Consider the following 16,964-nt stretch of genomic DNA (forward strand, 5'->3'; position numbering starts at 1 on the left):
TTTTTTTTCCACCCTGCCTGAAACAGAGAGCAAAGTTTGGCTAAAACAGTGCCTGAGTTCAAACGTATTCTCTCATTGCATGACTGTACTTGCATCCGAGTTACTGACCACAGCCTCTTAACAAAGCCGGGCTTGGCGAGGCCGACATCAGAAAGTGTTAAAATAGAGACTGGAGAGAAAACGGAGCAAAGAGGATTCCAGGGAGATTCAAGCCACTGCTCCCGCAAAAAATGTGCCAAAGGGGAGCTATATGGCCGGTAGAGGGTACGTTATTTGTCATCTTGGCTAGAGAGGGTGGAAGCCCTCTCTCACGTACCTCACTGGGCAACTGACAAAGCACTTCCATAGCCATAATCTCAGTTAAACCCCATAGCAACCCTCATTTACAGATGAGGGAACAAGATCAGAGATGTTAGGTATTGTGTCCAAAGTGCACAGCTGGTTTGGGTAGTAAGGAAAGATTACAGCCAGATTCGGACTCTGAGTCTAATGCTCTTTTCAAGTATGCCTCAAATTGAGTTTCTCTGTGAATGTTGAATGTGTGTGTGTGTGTGTGTGTGTGTGTGTGTGTGTGTGTGTGTGTTTGAAATGCCATGTGCATTAAAATATATTAGTGAGAGGCAGTATAATATAGTGGTAAGAACTCAGGTTCTTCATTGGTTCAAAACTTCCTTCATCACTTTCTAGCTGTGTGATCTTGAGCAAGTTTCTTAACCTCTCTGGTCTGTTTCCTCATCTGTAAAATAAGGATAATGTTACTGAACACCTGGACAAAGTATAAAGATAATTGAAGGAATTAATATGGTAAAGTGTTTGGAACAGTAGTGTTCAATAAATGTTCGGTACGTAGCAGGAGGAATAACAAATCACAATGTACTCATGACAAGCTGTATAACCTCTCTGAGTCTCAGTTTCCTCATTTGTAAGGTGAAGATAACATGATGACCCTCAGGATTTTGTGGAGGTTTGAGATGAGGCTTGTGTCTGACAGAGTGCCAAGTAAAATCTGTTTTTAACACCAGACACACCCCTCCATGTTCAGTGTTGGTTGTTATTGTGTGGGTGGGTAATTTTCCTATTATTCAGCTCAACTTAAACCCTGTGTGCATTTCTCCACAAAACAGTGTATAGACATGGCTGCAGGTCTAGGTCTTTCTGCACCCACAGGGTACCTGGTTTCCTGCTGTGAGGGACCCTGTCTGGGCTGGAGTAGACCTCTGAACGTGGAGGAGTTGTTAAAGCACGTGACAAATGTCACCCTTGAGTGGGAAAGAACCACTAGCGAAGAGCAGGACTTGGTGCTTCCTCACATTCTGAGCCTGCGACTGTGTTCACAGGAAAACCTGTAGCTGTTTGTTTGCGGACAGACAGAGGATCTGGAATTTGGATCCTTTTTCTCTCCCTGTGTTGATGTTAGAATTGCCTTCTTAGTTGTTTCTGTTTAATTGGTGTTCTTTTGCCGATGTCCTGAAAAAGACCAGAAAATTATAGCCATCTGGCAAGAGAAATTAAACTCCGTCCCCCTCCAGCCCCTAAACACACACACACACACACACACACACACACACACACACACACACACACACAGTGATACAAATACCAGTTTGAGCCTCTCGGTTATTTTCTCTCAAGGGCTCGGGCCAGCCAGTCACACGGGAGAAAGGAAGGAGCTGGAGGAGCACATTTTTTAATCGAGAGGAGAGATTCCGTTCTGTCAGGTTCCTCTGAGAGTGTGTGAAAGCCAGTCAGAGGAGGGAGAGAGGAGAGAGGAAAAGCCAGCAGGAGAGAGGGGGCGAGGGGATCTCTCGCAGGCAGGGGAAGGCGTGACCTGAATGGAGAATGCCAGCCAATTCCAGAGACACACAGGGACCTCAGAACAAAGATAAGGCATCTCTGACAGCACACTGGGACCAGCTCACAGACAAGTGAGGCCAGGGGCACAGAGGCCAGGCGTCCAGCAACACCCAAGGCAGGAAAATGAGGTGAGTGACAGTCTGGGACAGGGCAGGGGTTCCCTTTCAGGGATCAGGTGTCAAGTAGCCTGAGAAGGTCTGACCTTGTCTCTGGGCAGACTCACCTCTGTGTGGTGTAGGTGGTGGTGACTGGCTTTCTCATCAACCCCTGGGGCTCTGAGGAGGGAGAATTGGGCTGGGCGCCTTCCCTGGGACCTGCAACTTGAAGCGGGAGACTTCGTGCAAATCCTGCCCCAGGCTGCTGAGGCTCAGATTTCTCTCTGCCAGCAAAGGGTGCTGCCTACTGGCGAATGGGGCTCACCCCCTGTTGCCCACAGGGCTGATTTTCCATTTTCCTTCTCTGCAAAGGGCATTGATTGATCTCTCCCTATACTTTGTGAGTTAGATATGTGTTTACCCGTTCTGACCGAAAAAGAAACCAGCTTCCCACAGCTCAGCTCTGTGGCTTCTTATACCTTGAGAAGTTTGCCAGTTAAAACCTCAATTTAGAAAATTAAAGCCTGTCCCCATTTTACAGTTCCTCATAAATTTCTACATTTCTCCCTGAAATCAGAGGCAGCTGGTGTCCTGAATCAGGATATGAATTGCACCAAATGGCTCTTAAAGGGATACCACAAATGTTAAAAAAAAAAAAAAAAAGAGGAGCCTTTGGCATTCTGACACCTAGGATTTTAAATTCCAATTGGTTTTAAGTTCCTCAGTCTTTCCTATTCCTTTCCTAAGCCTACAGTTAGAGTTACTTGATCCTTCTTGGAAACCCTGGAGGTGTAGTGGTTAAGAGCTATGGCTGCTAACCAAAAGGTGAGCAGTTCAAATCCACCAAGCGCTCCTTGAAAACTCTATGGGGCAGTTCTACTCTGTCCTATAGAGTCATTATGAGTTGGAATCAGTTCAATGGCAATGGGTTTGGTGAGTTGATCCTTCTTACTAGACAGTCCTTGTAAGTTTTCCTCTGAGTCTCAAAACCCAACCACCCTAATTATTTTTAGGATTTCTAAGTGTTAATGTTATTTAAAAAACAAAAAACACTTCGCAGATGTGTGAAGTCCCTAAACACCTCTCTCCCCATTTATTTTCTGTTCAGTGGAAACAACACTTCTGTTTGTTTCTTTTCTGCAAAGTCAACTAGCAACTTTGCTGGGTATAGCAGAAATGAGGGGCCCTGGGTTGTGTTAGGAGCCCTGGTGGCACAGTGGTGAAAAGCTCGCCTACTAACCAAAAGGTTGGCAGTTCGAATCCACCAGCCTCTCCCTGAAAACCCTATGGGGCAGTTCTACTCTGTCTTATAGGGAGCTATGAGTTGGAATCTACTGGCCTGCAACAGATTAGGCTGTGTTAACCCTTTAAACTCAGATTACCTGTGGTTCAGGGAGATAGATAATGAGGTCTTTAAGGTTAATTCAATCATTCTATTCTCGATAAATCCATTGTAATTTTAATCCTGCTATCCAGCTTCATTGTCCTTTCTCCTAAAGCAGATGGAATTTATTTATGCCCATCTGCTTCCATGAAGATTACAGCCTTGGAAACCCCATGGAACAGTTCTACTCTGTCCTATAGGGTTGTTATGAGTCAAAATTTACTTGATGGCAATGGGTTGTTTTTCTGGACATGGAGCGAGGATCTGACCTTTGCCTACCTGTACTCCATCCAAATCCCTCCCTACACTCTTGCCCCAGGCGTACCAAACCACAGGGCTGAGCAACAGTTCTATATCTTTACATATGCTAGTCCTCAACCTGGAACATCCCTCCCCTTTATTTTTCACCTAGAGGTCCCAATGGTTCAAGTCAGTTCAAACATCACCTCCTCTTCCCTGGCCACCATCTCCAGGGTGAGCTTCTCCTCCTTTATGCCATTTCTGTCCTTTGAGATTATGTCTCTTACTGGCATTATAAAAAGAGGAAGACCCTCAATGAAATGGATTGACACATTCGCTGCAACAATGGGTTCAAACACAGCAGCAATTGTTAGGATGGTGCAGGACCAGGCAGTGTTTCCTTCTGTTGTAGATGGGGTCATGATGAGTCGGAGCCAGCTCCACAGCACCGAACAACAACAAATAATGAATTGTCATTGTAATATCTATTTGTTTAAATGTTCATCTCTCCTTACAAGAGTGATAGCTCCTTGAGGGACAAGATCTATGTCTTATTCACCTTTGTATGATCAGCACCTAGGATAATGTCTGTTTCCTACTAGGCACTCAGTAAATATTGGTTGAATTGAATTCAATTGTTGAAAAGCAAAACAATACAGAAATGTATTCTACTAGAAAAGTTTTAAATGGTCTTGCCTCACATAGATAGAGCGCCTTGGAGTTTATAAACCACTTCCATGGGCACTTTTTCAGTTGGTCCTCAGATTTCAGATGAAGTAAGGATTGATGGATAAGGGAGGGTAAAAGCAGCTAAGAAAATTGCCGAAAGCCACATTGAGGATCTTGAAGAGGTCCAGACTCAAACTTGGGCCTTAGGGCTCCAAGTCCAGAATATTTTTCTAGTATCTTCCACTTGATTGTCAACCAAGTATATTATTCTACACCATTTAATCTGGGGGCATTCAAGCTTCACTACATATTAGAATCACCTATGATCCCTCAACAATTACCAGTGTTCAGGCCTCACCCCAAACCAATTAAATCAGATCTCTTGAGGAGGGGCTCTAGCATTAGCATTTTTTTTTTTTTTTAATCTCCACATAAAGCCACAGGCTTGTTGCATTATTTCTCACAGAATCAATTGCTTTGGCCAGATGCCTGGGTATTATATAGGCATGAACCTAGCATCATCTGTGAACTTCTGTTTTCCCTTCTTCTGTTAAAGCTAATTCTCCATATGGTATTGGGCACAACAAGTCGTCTCTTGGGGTATCATTTCATCGTCTACCAAATAAGGGTGCCATCTAGGAGATCTACACAGTCCCTTTCAACTCGAATACTCAAAACCTTCAAGTCTTGGTGTTGTTTGGGTTGAAATAAGGAGAGTGAATGGACGGCATAAAAAAGACTACTCATTCCACAATCATGGATATATTTAGGCATTTTTATGTGTTCCTAGTAGCTGCTCCTACAGAAAAGCTTATGAAATCCCATCTTTATATATTACTTCTGACATTTCAAGCAAATGTAGCTAGACTTTTTTGATTAGCTAGAGGATAGATAGCAGGTGTTGTGAATTGTACAGCAGGTGTCTGGTACAGAAGAAGCCAAAGACATTTAGTGAGTGTGATGGGGAATGAAAGCTGCCATTTACATTCTTCAATTTGCAGCCTAAAGAACGAAAGCAAGCAAGCATATGCTCAAGTCCATAATATGCATGGAGCTATTTGTTTCAAATGTTTAAGCCAGTTTTGAGATGCAAACGAAACAGAACAGAAAGCTTCCCAGGCCTTCCTCCCACGCTGACCAGTTGTCTGCCACACAAGGCACCAGGCCTCTGGGGCTAAGATGGAGCTGTCAGTCACCAGCCCTTGAGAGAATCACCCTTAGAAGGCTCAGTGTCTCCTCAGTATGGTCTGGAAAAAGCAGGCACGGGGAAAGTTGATCTTTCAGCCTTGCATAATCTGGGTGTCTCTATTGCAGGGAAGTCCAGTTTGGAAGCCAAAACTCATTCCTAATCCCTGCTTTTCGGGAAACAGTGTGATGGAGTAATCATCATTAATGTTTGCCTAGGGCTGGACAGTTAACAAAAGGCTTTCCATTCCTCCTTTACACTGATAGCAGCCCTGTGGGAAGTCCTCATTATCACCGCTTCATGGATAAGGAAATGGAGGCCTGGTGTGACTTCCCCAAGGCGGGTCAGATAAAAAAAGCAAAACCCTGGACCTAGCTCTTCTGACCCAGAACCAGTGGGCTCTCCTCCCAGGCAGAACTAAGCCACAACTCACAGTCTTGTTAACATCGATCCTTTTCCTGAGGGTTGCCTAGGCTCTGCAAGTTAGAGTTTCTAGACTCGGCTTTCCTACTGGTTCCCTGTAGAATTTGGACCTATGCCTTCCCTTCTCTCTGCCTGTGAGCCCCACCCTCCACAGATTAAAAAAAAAAAGTTGCCATCCTGTCAATTCCGACTCATAGCAACCCTATAAAATATATATATGTTGACACTGGCTATTGGACTAAAATGTGTTGTTTTCTTAAAAGTATCTCATATGTTGCTATTGGAGGGGCCTTGGGAAAAAATTTAAATATTATCCACTTTCTATTGAAAAAAAATACACAATTCTTCTAGACAAATTTGAATATTTCGTATACACAAAAATAAAATCAAAACACTCATAATCCCACTTCTAGTGATAGTCATTGTTAATGGCTTGGTATATATCATCCTAGACCATTTGGGAGCCCTGGTGATGCAATGGTTAGGCACTTAGCTGCTAACAAAAAGATTGGTGATTCATACCTACCCAGCAGCTCCATGGGAGAAAGACCTGGATATCTGCTTCCTTAAAGATTAGATTACACCCAAGCAAACCCTGTGGGAGAAAACGCAGAACAGAATTTCAGATTCTAGTGGAATTCAGAATTTCTGAAGCCATGAAGGCTGGATGAACCGCTGAAACTATTTTCCTGGCATATATTCTAACGTGTGTATTCTCAGCAACAACACAAATAAAATGAATTTTTAAAAAGAACATCTCAAGGCAGTGGGAAGAACTTTGGTTTTAGGGTGTGGGCTCAAGGGTGACGTGGGTTCTCTCAGCCTTTGCTTCCTCTTCTGTTGAGTGGGGATCCTCACCCCGGCTTATCTTACCTCAGCAAGTTGTTAAATCCATTTGCTATGGAACTGACTCGTGGCGACCCCATGTGTGTAGAATAGAATTGCACACCATCAGGTTTCCAAAACTGTGACCTTTCAGAAGCAGATAGCTAGGCCTTTCTTCTGAGGCAACTCTGGATGAGTTCGAACTTCCAACCTTTGAGACAGTAGTCGAGTGCTTAACCATTTGCCCCTGTGCATGGACTTCCCAGCAAGTTGTTAAGAAGGTAGAAGTCTTGTCTATTGTGTTCTTTGCTGTATCTCTACCACCTACTTAGTGCCTGGCATAAAATAGATGCTAAAAATTTGGTGACTATGTGGTGTCATTTCACTTTGAAACTATAAAACTCTGTGATTGTTCCTGTGTGTCTCTGACCACTGTGGTTTGAGATAATATGTTATATTTTGGGGCATACTGCAATCTCACTTATTTACACCTTGAACTCACTAAGAAGCTAATGCACTGAGCCAGTAATTGCACTTGTGGAAACTATTTCCACAGATAAGGTCACGTAGGGACAAAATGACTTAGGGATAAGGTTATTCGCTACAACTTGCTTGCAAAAGGAAAGACTGGAAACCACCTAAATGCCCATCAATACAGGATTTGGTTAAATAAACTGGGGTGCATGTACACGATGTAATTCAAAAGAATGAGCAGGTCTTTACGTACTGATGTGGAAAGATCTACAAATAAGGTAACGTCATTAGACAAGGAACCAAGGAGCATAACAATGAGGATAGAATGTCACCAATTGTACGAAAGAAAGAAAAGGTGAAATACATGAGATGTGCTTATTTATGCAAAAATATATCTGTAAAAGTAAATTAAAAATTAATCCTATTGGAGAATGGAATTCGGTGGCTGGGAGATGGTGGTGGAAAGGAGACCTTTGGTACATTGCCGCTTACTCCTTTGTAGTTTTGAACCATATGAGTGTATTACCAGTACAAATATTAACAAGAAAGATACTGAGTTCCTTTAGTATTTGACACACACAAAAAAAGACACCCATGGGACAGTTCTACTCTGTCATGTGGGGCCACTATGAATCAGAACCAACTCGATGGCACCCAACTACAACAAAATTTATATGGATTATATCAGGACTGGGCAGCGTTTCGTTCTGTTGTACATACGGTTGCTGTGAGCTGGAACCGACTCAATGCACCTAATGACAGCAACAGGTAGATAACCTATATATATAGTTTATCTTGCTGTGTTTATATACCCAAACATCTATATACATACGAATACATACACACACACACACGGATACACACATGAACACAAACACACAGATACACGCATGCACATGGAATCCGTGGGTAGTGCAAATGATTTGCTCTCAGCTACTAACCTAAAGGTTGGCAGTTCAAACCCATCCAGTGAAGCTGGAGAAAAAAGGCTTGGTGATCTCCTTCTGTAAGATTATAGCCAAGAAAACCCTATGGGGCAGTTCTACTCTGTAGCACATGGAGTCGATGGTGAGTCGGAATAGACTCGACCGCAGTGGATTTGGTTTTTGGTTTGTATATACCCACATACACATCCGTAGACACACAGAGAGGAAGATAACATCCTACTGGTTAGCAAAGATACAGCCATCAATCTGGAGATGCTGGTACTGTTTCCTATAGCACTGACTTTTTAGACTAAGACTCTGGCTCAACTTTTATTCATTCATTCATCGTTTATTATATACCAGGCTCTATCCTAGGTCCAGAGTCCCTGAGTGGCACAAACAGTTAAGCAATCGGCTACTAACTGGAGGGTTGGCAGTTCAAACCACCCAGAGATGCCTCAGAAGAAAAGCCTGGTGATCTGCTTCCGAAAGGTCATGGCCTTGAAACCCCTATGGAGTGCATTTCTTCTCTGTAATACATGGGGCTGCCATGAATCAGAATCGACTCCACAGCAACCGGTTGTGCTAGGTCCTTTACATCCACCTCATACGAACCCTGTAATTTAGGGATTGGTGGCCTAGTGGTTAAGTGCTATGGCTGCTAACCAAAGGGTCGGCAGTTCGAATCCACCAGGCGCTCCTTGGAAACTCTATGGGGCAGTTCTACTCTGTCCTATAGGGTCGCTATGAGTCGGAATCGACTCGACGGCACTGGATTCTGGATAGTCTCCATTTTACATATAAGAACACTGGAGCTCAGAAGGACTAGTCACCAAGGTTCCACAGCCAGTAAGTAGAAGAAGTGCACCTAACTTCACTACAGCAGGGCAGTGAGATATTCCCTCTAACAGAGGTAGGGAACTGTGGAATCTGGGGAGTAGAAGGGCACTACAGGCTGGGAGATAGTGGGAGAGAAATAAGACATCAGCAGGAGAGGAATGGGCAGAGCGTGTGCCATGGAACTCAGGCATGGAAGGGCATGGCAGTCTCCCAGAACAGCAGGAGGCCAGCATGACTGGCATTGAGATGAGGCTGGACTAGCAGATCAGCACCAGATCAAAAAGGACCTCTCTGACCATGCAGGGGGAGCCCTGGTGGTGCAGTGGTTAAGTGTTCAGCTGCTAACCAAAAGGTCAGCAGTTAGAATCCACCAGCTGCTCCTTGAAAACCCTATGGGGCTGTTCTACTCTGTCCTATTTTGTTGCTATGAGTTGGAATCTGCTCAAAAGCAATGGGTTTGGTTTGTTTGCTTGTTGGCTGTGGAGGAAGCAGATAGATGCTTTTTCCTGCAGGCACAGTGGAGCAGCATGGTCACATCTGTGTTTAGGAAATCAGCTTTGATGGCAAGTTGTTAAGCTGTGTAAAGTGAGCGATGCAGGCAAGGAGACCAGGTAGGATGCTATAGCAATAGGCCAGAGAAGAAAGCTTAAACAGAGTACCTAACTGGATAGGAGGATATGGATTTCCAGAACAAGGGAGGTGAATAAATAGGACTTGGTGACCGTTGAATGGGAAGGAAGAGGAAAGAAGAATGATAAAATTTCAGGCTGAGAGAACTGGTAGATGGTCATGCCAGTAACAGAAATCAGAAATGAGAGCAAGATCCTGGAGGGGAGAGTTTGGGATGGTGAAGTTCAAGGTCCCTGGGTCTTGCAGGGGGAGTCGTGTGTTAGATGCCTGAGTACTCATGTTTTGACCAGCCTCAGTCACTCCAGGAGCCCTGGTGGCACAGTGGTTAAGGGATTGGCTTCTAACCAAAAAGGTGACAGTTCAAATCTACCAGCTGCTCCTTGAAAACCCTAAGGGGCAGTTCTACTCTGTCCTGTGGGATTGCTATGAGTCGGAATTGACTTGATGGCAACAGGTTTAGTTTTTCTTTGTGGGGAGGGTTGGGGGCGTTTCAGTCACTCTACTTCTTTATTGGAAACTGTGGTGGTGTAGTGGTTAAAAGCTACAGCTCCTAACCAAAAGGTCGGCAGTTCAAATCCACCGGGCGCTCCTTGGAAACTCTATGGGATAGTTCTCCCCGTCCTATAGGGTCACTATGAGTCCGAATTGACTTGACGGCAACGGGTTTAGGTTTTTTGGGGGGGGGTCGGGAGGGAGCGTTTCAGTCACTCTACCTCCTTATTGGAAACCATGGTGGCGTAGTGGTTAAGTGTTACAGCTGCTGACGAAAAGGTCGGCAATTCAAATCCACCAGGCGCTCCTTGGAAAAGCTATGGGACAGTTCTACTCTGTCCTATAGGGTACTATGAGTCGGAATCCACTTGACGGCAAAGGGTTTGTTTTTGTTTTTGTTTTTTTAACTGCTTTATTGCATCAGTCACACTTGGCACATTCTGTAAGTTTTATTGAGTTTTCCTTGTCCCTTATGCAACTGTTTTAATAGTCCATGTTCTCTGATTTCTAAGTCACAGGCCTTTGACCCTTTTATTAGAACAGTTAGCAAGAGGAGAAAAAAAAAAAAACTTGTTTTGCTCATTTTTTCTTTATTCAAGATTTTGTGTACATTGACTGATTTTGTAATGAAATACCTCATTCAACATGCTAAATCTGTTTAAGGTACTGAGTATTCCATCACTGAGAGTGATCAATCTCATCCCAATGTTAAAAACCAGTTGACGTCCAGCTGACCCCAACTCGTGGTGATCCCATGTGTGTCAGAGTAGAACCGTGCTCCATAGAGTTTTCAATGGCTGGTGTTTCAGAAGCAGATTGCCAGGTCTTTCTTCCGAGGCTCCTCTGGGCGGACTTAAACCTCCAACCTTTTGGTTAGCAGCTAGTGCACCACCCAGGGACTCCTATTCCAGTTTAACCAAGTTTTTATTACTTACTTTCTCAAAAAATGACTCAAGGGTATATGATTTTTAACATGAAGCCAACCTGAATAAATTATATCAACTTTTACCTAATCACAAAAATTTATATTTTCCACAGTAAAAGGAGATGAATGAGAGTCTAAAATGTGGTGTTTTCAGGAAAAATTTAATACTATTATCAAATCTTCAAAAGAGCAAAACAAGAAGAAAACTTAGGAATCATCTAGTTACCACCTTCCTTGTATTGTGGGATGGGTAAGCAAGGCCCCCTGAAAGAGGAAGTAAGCACAGCAAGTCAGTGGCAGAAATACGCTAAGGACTTGGTTTCCTACCTGCTGATTTAGTTAAAGCTGGGGACCTGTGTCCATGGATATAAGCAGACCCGTCTTCATATCTTCCAGGTGGCTCCTTCTTTATCATGCTCTGTGCTTCTCCCTGTTGAAGGCTTCAGCCCATACCGTGGAGCTAAATGATATGTTTGGCCATATCCAGTCACCGGGCTATCCAGACTCCTATCCAAGTGATTCTGAAGTGATGTGGAATATCACTGTTCCAGAGGGATTTCGGATCAAGCTTTACTTCATGCACTTTGACTTGGAATCCTCCTATCTTTGTGAATATGACTACGTGAAGGTGAGATTCCTGGATGCTCCCCAGATGGACATGGCTTTCTACTGGGAGTTAGAGAAGCCTAGAAGAATTAGATGCTGTCCTCCCGGGGTGGCAGCCTACTGGGGGAGACACACAAGGTCACACTCTGATGAATGAGGGTTGCAGATGGTATGTTTCCTGCAAGCTGAGTGGGTAGAACTAGAAAGGACCATCAGGAAAACTGAGGCTGGCAGGGTGTGACTCAACCAAACACAACCTCTTCTTTTTCTTTCAGTTCTCAAAGCCTTCAGTGTTTACTGCCTCTGCTCAAAGGCCATCTTTAACCTAACAAGCTGCAAATGGCAGAGACTCCAGAGTAAGGAGCATCAGACAGAAAACATAGCCATAATTATGTTCAAATCTGAAGCATTAGAAAGCACTGCCTAATTCTGCAGATGATGAACAATTCGGTGTGTGGAGAGTACAGGCTATGTGGTGGTAGGCTGCAGGAGGTGAATTTGGTTGGGGTGAGATTCTGAAGGACCTTGGATGTCATGCTAAGGAATTTGGATTTTATCAGCAAGAGGCATGGACAGGGGTGGGAGGTCACTGTCTTAGTCATCGAGTGCTGCCATAACAGAAATACCACAAGTGGATGGCTTTAACAAAGAGAAGTTTATTCTCTCATAGTCCAGTAGGCTAGAAGTCTGAATTCAGGGCATCAGCTCCAGGGAAAGGCCTTCTCTCTGTCAGCTCTGGAGGAAGGCCCTTGTGATGGGAGCATCTCAGTGCAGAAACCTCAGGTCTAAAGGACACGCTTTGCTCCTAGTGCTGCGTTCTTGGTGGTATGGGGTCTTCATGTCTCTCTGCTCACTTCTCTCTTTTATATCTCAAAAGAGATTGGCTTAAGACGCTACCTAATTTTGTAGATCTCATCAATGTAACTGCTGCTGATCCATCTTATTACGTCACAGTGATAGGATTTACAACATATAGAGAAATCACATCAGAAGATAAAATAGTAGGCAATCATATAATCATACAAGGGGATCATGACCTAGCCAAGTTGACAGGTATTTTGGGCAGACACAATTCAATCCATGACAGTCACTATCGGAAATGAACGTAAAAAAATTTATGGGAGGAGGAGCACACATATGGATTTTAGCAAGAATCCACAAAACATACCATGAGTGGGAAGATGTTCTCTTTTTAAAGTGGGGCTGAGAAAGGTCAGAGTATTTCTGAGAGATCGAGTTTAAGGTTGTATTCCATTTAAAGAGATGAGGAGACCTAAGAGCTTATTTTCTAAGCTCTCTATGGCTTCATGGAAGGGGTTCTCATCAAACAATTCTAGAGTGGGCTTTGTGTATTTTTAGCATATTATAGTCTTGTTTCTCCATATTCGACAAGCGTTAACCTTGTATTACCCAGACTATTTGACCAGCAGAAAAGTAGAGAGTTTACAACGTGCTTTTACACATATAATCTTATTCAACCTCTTAAACAATCCTGTGAGATGGGTACTGTTATCCCACTTCACAGGCAAAGAAACAAACTCAGGAAGGTATGGCAGCTCACCCAAGGTTGTACAGCTTGTAAGTGAAGGGCCAAAGTCCCAAACCCATGTCTTGTGACTTTGAATCCCGAGCTCCCTTGGTTACACCAAAAACTCCCTAGCTATGTTCCACTGAGCCCCATGACACTGCAGGCCTCAAAGGGGCCACAGAAGGGGCGGAAAGAGGCCCTGGAAGTGGGGCTCTGGACCCCTACCTTGTCTAAGCTCATTTTATACTTCTATGATCTGAAACAAGTACTGTATGGCAGAATTCCTCCACCTCAGCACTATTGACATTTTCAGCCAGATATTTCTTTGCTGAGGGGAGCTGTCTTGAGCATTGTAGGTCATTGAGCTGTAAACCTGGATTCTACCTACTAGATGCCAGTAGCAGCTCCTCCCCAACCCCAGTCATGACAACCAGAAGTATCTCCAGACATGGCCAAATATTCCCAGAGGAGCAAAATCACCCCAGCTGGAAATTATTGCTGTGTGGGCTACGGCCCTTCCTGAATGCCCTGTGCGGGACTGAGGGTATAACGATGCAGGTGACCTGGTTCCTGACAGAGAAAAGCTGGACAAATAGTCATCGCGTACAATGAAAAAGGGTAATGACTGACAGATAAAGAATGCAAGGAGGTGAAACTGGTCTCTGTAAGAGATGATGTGGGTTGATAATCTTGACTGACATACAGTTTCTATAAATTCTTTAGAAATGAAGGCATCTTCTCAGGGGTCACAAGGATCAACCAGAGGCTATCCAGAGACCCTAAAGTGCTCATCATACTAAACTGAACTTTCTGACACAAAGGTTGGTTATACCTTCCAGGATATAATCTAGCCTCCCTCAGAGCCAAAATTTCGGGATAAAATTATAAATGTGGGTTATTGGGTTAAGCAAAGCCCCCCAGCCTATTCCCCCAACTAATACCAGTCATCAAACCATGTTATTCTTGAACATTTTAGTTGAATAATATGATGACAAAACTTTTTTTTAATGTGACAGTGAGTCCTATAAATTTGGACAAGCTAGATGTGAACTTCTTCACCAATTTTTTCTCTAGTTTCAAATGCATCAACCATCTAGAAATTTTGACAATGAAAACACTTGCTTTTATTGGTAGCTGAGCCCTCAGACCACAGAAATCACAGAATTTTCTTTTCTTGAGCTGTAACAATGACTTCTTATTATTCCTGGTCTCTTCCCTCCAAAAACTGACTCTTAACTTTGTATTTATCAGGTAATAATTTTTCACAAGTTTTCTTCTTGTTTAGACAGATGCCAAGGTTAACCTTGTTAGGATTCCTTTATGAAGACTATAAACACACAATAGAAAACTTAAGTCACCCTTCTGCTTCAAATAAATTGAGTCTTCAGGCAAGGCAAATTAAGGAGTGGACATCAGCTGTATTTTATAATGGAAAAAAAAATGACAAGGTGCTTTTTAAGGGCAACAATTGCATCAGAGGTAAAGTCACCTTCTGAGACTGAATTAAAGACTCTTGAATACATTTCTACCCAAAGCTTGGCCTTTCTGACTGGAGAATATTTTGGAAATTGATTAATGGTTTCTATTCAGGGTGGTGGATAAAATAAGCAACATCATGATAAACAGAGAAAATACTGAAGTTGTCAAGGATTTCATTTTACTTAGGTCCACAATCAACACCCACTGTAGCAGCAGTCGAGAAATCAAATGACATATTCCATTGGGCAAATCCACTGCAAAAGACCTCTATAAAATGTTAAAAAGCAAAGATGTTACCTTGAGGACTAAGGTACACCTGACTCACGCCATGGTATTTTTAATCACTTCATATGCATGCAAAAGCTGGACAATGAATAAGGAAAATCGAGGAAGAATTGATACCTTTGAACAGTGATGTTGACAAAGAATATTGGATATAGCATGGACTGCTAGAAGACCAAACAAATCTGTCTTGGAAGAAGTACAGCCAGAGTGCTCCTTAGAAGCAAGAATAATGAGACTTCACATCATGTGCTTTGGGCATGTTATCAGGAAGGACCAGTCTCTGGAGAAGGACATCATGCTTGGTAAAGTAGAAAAAAAATAGAGGGTCAGTGAAAAAGGAAGACCTTCAATGAGATGAATTGATAGAGTGGGCTCAAACATAGCAACAGTTGTGAGGTTGGCGCATGACCAGGCAGTGTTTTGTTCTGTTGTACAGAGGGTTGCTCTGAGTCAGAACCAACTCAATGACACTTAACAAAACCAACATCCTGGGTGGTGAGACATCTTCCCAAAACCCCAAGGAGATGGACCTAGGCCCTCTGGAAGGGGCAGCCTGGTCCTGGCGTCTTGCCTGACATTCAGGAAATGCTTGTCCTGGTTCCAGATGACCTGCGGTAAGAAACCTTCCCTTTCTAGACCTAAATTTGTGCATCTGTAAAATAAACCAAAAAAAAAAAAAAACCCCATTGCCCTTGAGTTGATGCCGACTCACAGTGACCCTATAGGACACAGTAGAACTGCCCCACAGGGTTTCCAAAGAGCTGCTGGTGGATTTGAACTGCAGACCTTTTAGTTAGCAGCCAAGCACTTAACCGCGGCAGCACCAAGGCTCTGTCTGTAAAAGAGGGATGAGAAAATCTTATAGGGCCTTTCTTCTCCAAAATTAGAATCCCTTTAGCAGGCCAAGTGATTTCTGGGCACAGCAAAGAAGCAGTTCACTTGAGGCAACTTGGACTGAGCTGCTGCCTGAGGTGCCTACCGTGCTTGCCTCTCTGACTCAGACATGTTTTCCCAATTCTTTTGGAAGACGGGTTAACACTGGGGGGTGGGGGAGTGAGGGGCGGTAAAAACGTACATCTGGATTTATGCTTACACAGCTGTCTTTCAGAATACCATCCTGGCGTGGAGCTTTGCCTCCCTGAAGAGATTTCAGCAGCTGTAGGGTATGAGCAGGCCTCCCTCTGCCGGAGGCTGCGCCCTCAAATGTTGACACCTGGTGTTCACGTGGAGATGCCAGGGCCCTGTGCCCTTGCCCACACATGCCCAACAGAGCTTCCCTCTAAAAGTCACAGACAAATCATGGAATGTCAGGGATGCAGGGGTGCTCTGGAGACTCACCGAGTCCCATGCTGTTGTTATTATTGTCGTTTTTCAAATATTCTCTCCCCAGTGACCCTTTTCTTCTTCTAACAAATCTTTGAGTAGCCTCAAAATGGAAAACTAATAAAAGGGGAGCTACTCAGGTTGAAAATGGCCCTGAAGCTCAGTCTGCTGGTTCATGCTTGGAGATCTCCCATACAGTACCTTTGAGGAGTTACAGCTTGAATATTGCTGCACTAGTCAAGCAGGGTCGCTATGAGTCGGAATCAACTTGATAGCAATGGGCTTGGTTTGGGTAGTCAAGCAGGAATGGCTATTTTTGGCTCCCTGGTGGCACAGTGGTTAAGAACTCAGCTGCGAACCAAAAGGTCAGTGGTTTGAATCCACCAGCTGCTCCTTAGAAACCATATGGAGCAGTTCTGCTCTGCCCTATAAGGCTGCTATCAGTCAGAATCAACTTTGATGGCAACAGGTTTGGTTTGAGCTTTTTAGTCAAGTTCTACTAGACAGAATAGGAGTCATAAGCTCAGAATCCATGGACAGAACTGGCACTCAGACCTCTAGGTCCCAAACCCAGAAGCTTTTCACATACAGTTGAAACCTGTTTGTTACTTCTAATTGTGACCCTCCCTGACCAGACTAGATGCTTTCTCTGGCTACGAATTAAGAGAGAAGCTCTTCCTTTTCCAACTGAGTAAAAGCACTAACGTGCCATGTGATCCCTGGGAAAGTCAACACCCCCCACCAAAATTCTGTTTTCCCATCTGTTCAATGACAGAGTGC

General features: G+C 43.7%; 1 protein-coding gene across 3 annotated transcripts in view; it reads left to right on the plus strand.

The window, feature by feature from the left end:
* The first annotated feature begins 1,648 nt into the window (after positions 1 to 1,648).
* MASP1 (MBL associated serine protease 1) overlaps positions 1,649 to 16,964 on the plus strand; it is a 76,346-nt gene continuing 61,030 nt past the window's right edge. For all 3 annotated transcript variants that reach the window (XM_049880544.1, XM_049880536.1, XM_049880543.1), the window contains exons 1-2: positions 1,649 to 1,982; positions 11,360 to 11,591. In XM_049880544.1, the coding sequence (XP_049736501.1) occupies positions 1,978 to 1,982; positions 11,360 to 11,591 (237 nt within the window). In that variant the 5' untranslated portion in view covers positions 1,649 to 1,977. The remainder of the gene's footprint in view (positions 1,983 to 11,359; positions 11,592 to 16,964) is intronic.

Source organism: Elephas maximus, chromosome 1 (genome assembly GCF_024166365.1).
Source record: "Elephas maximus indicus isolate mEleMax1 chromosome 1, mEleMax1 primary haplotype, whole genome shotgun sequence".
In the NCBI taxonomy this organism is placed as follows: Eukaryota; Metazoa; Chordata; class Mammalia; order Proboscidea; family Elephantidae; genus Elephas; species Elephas maximus.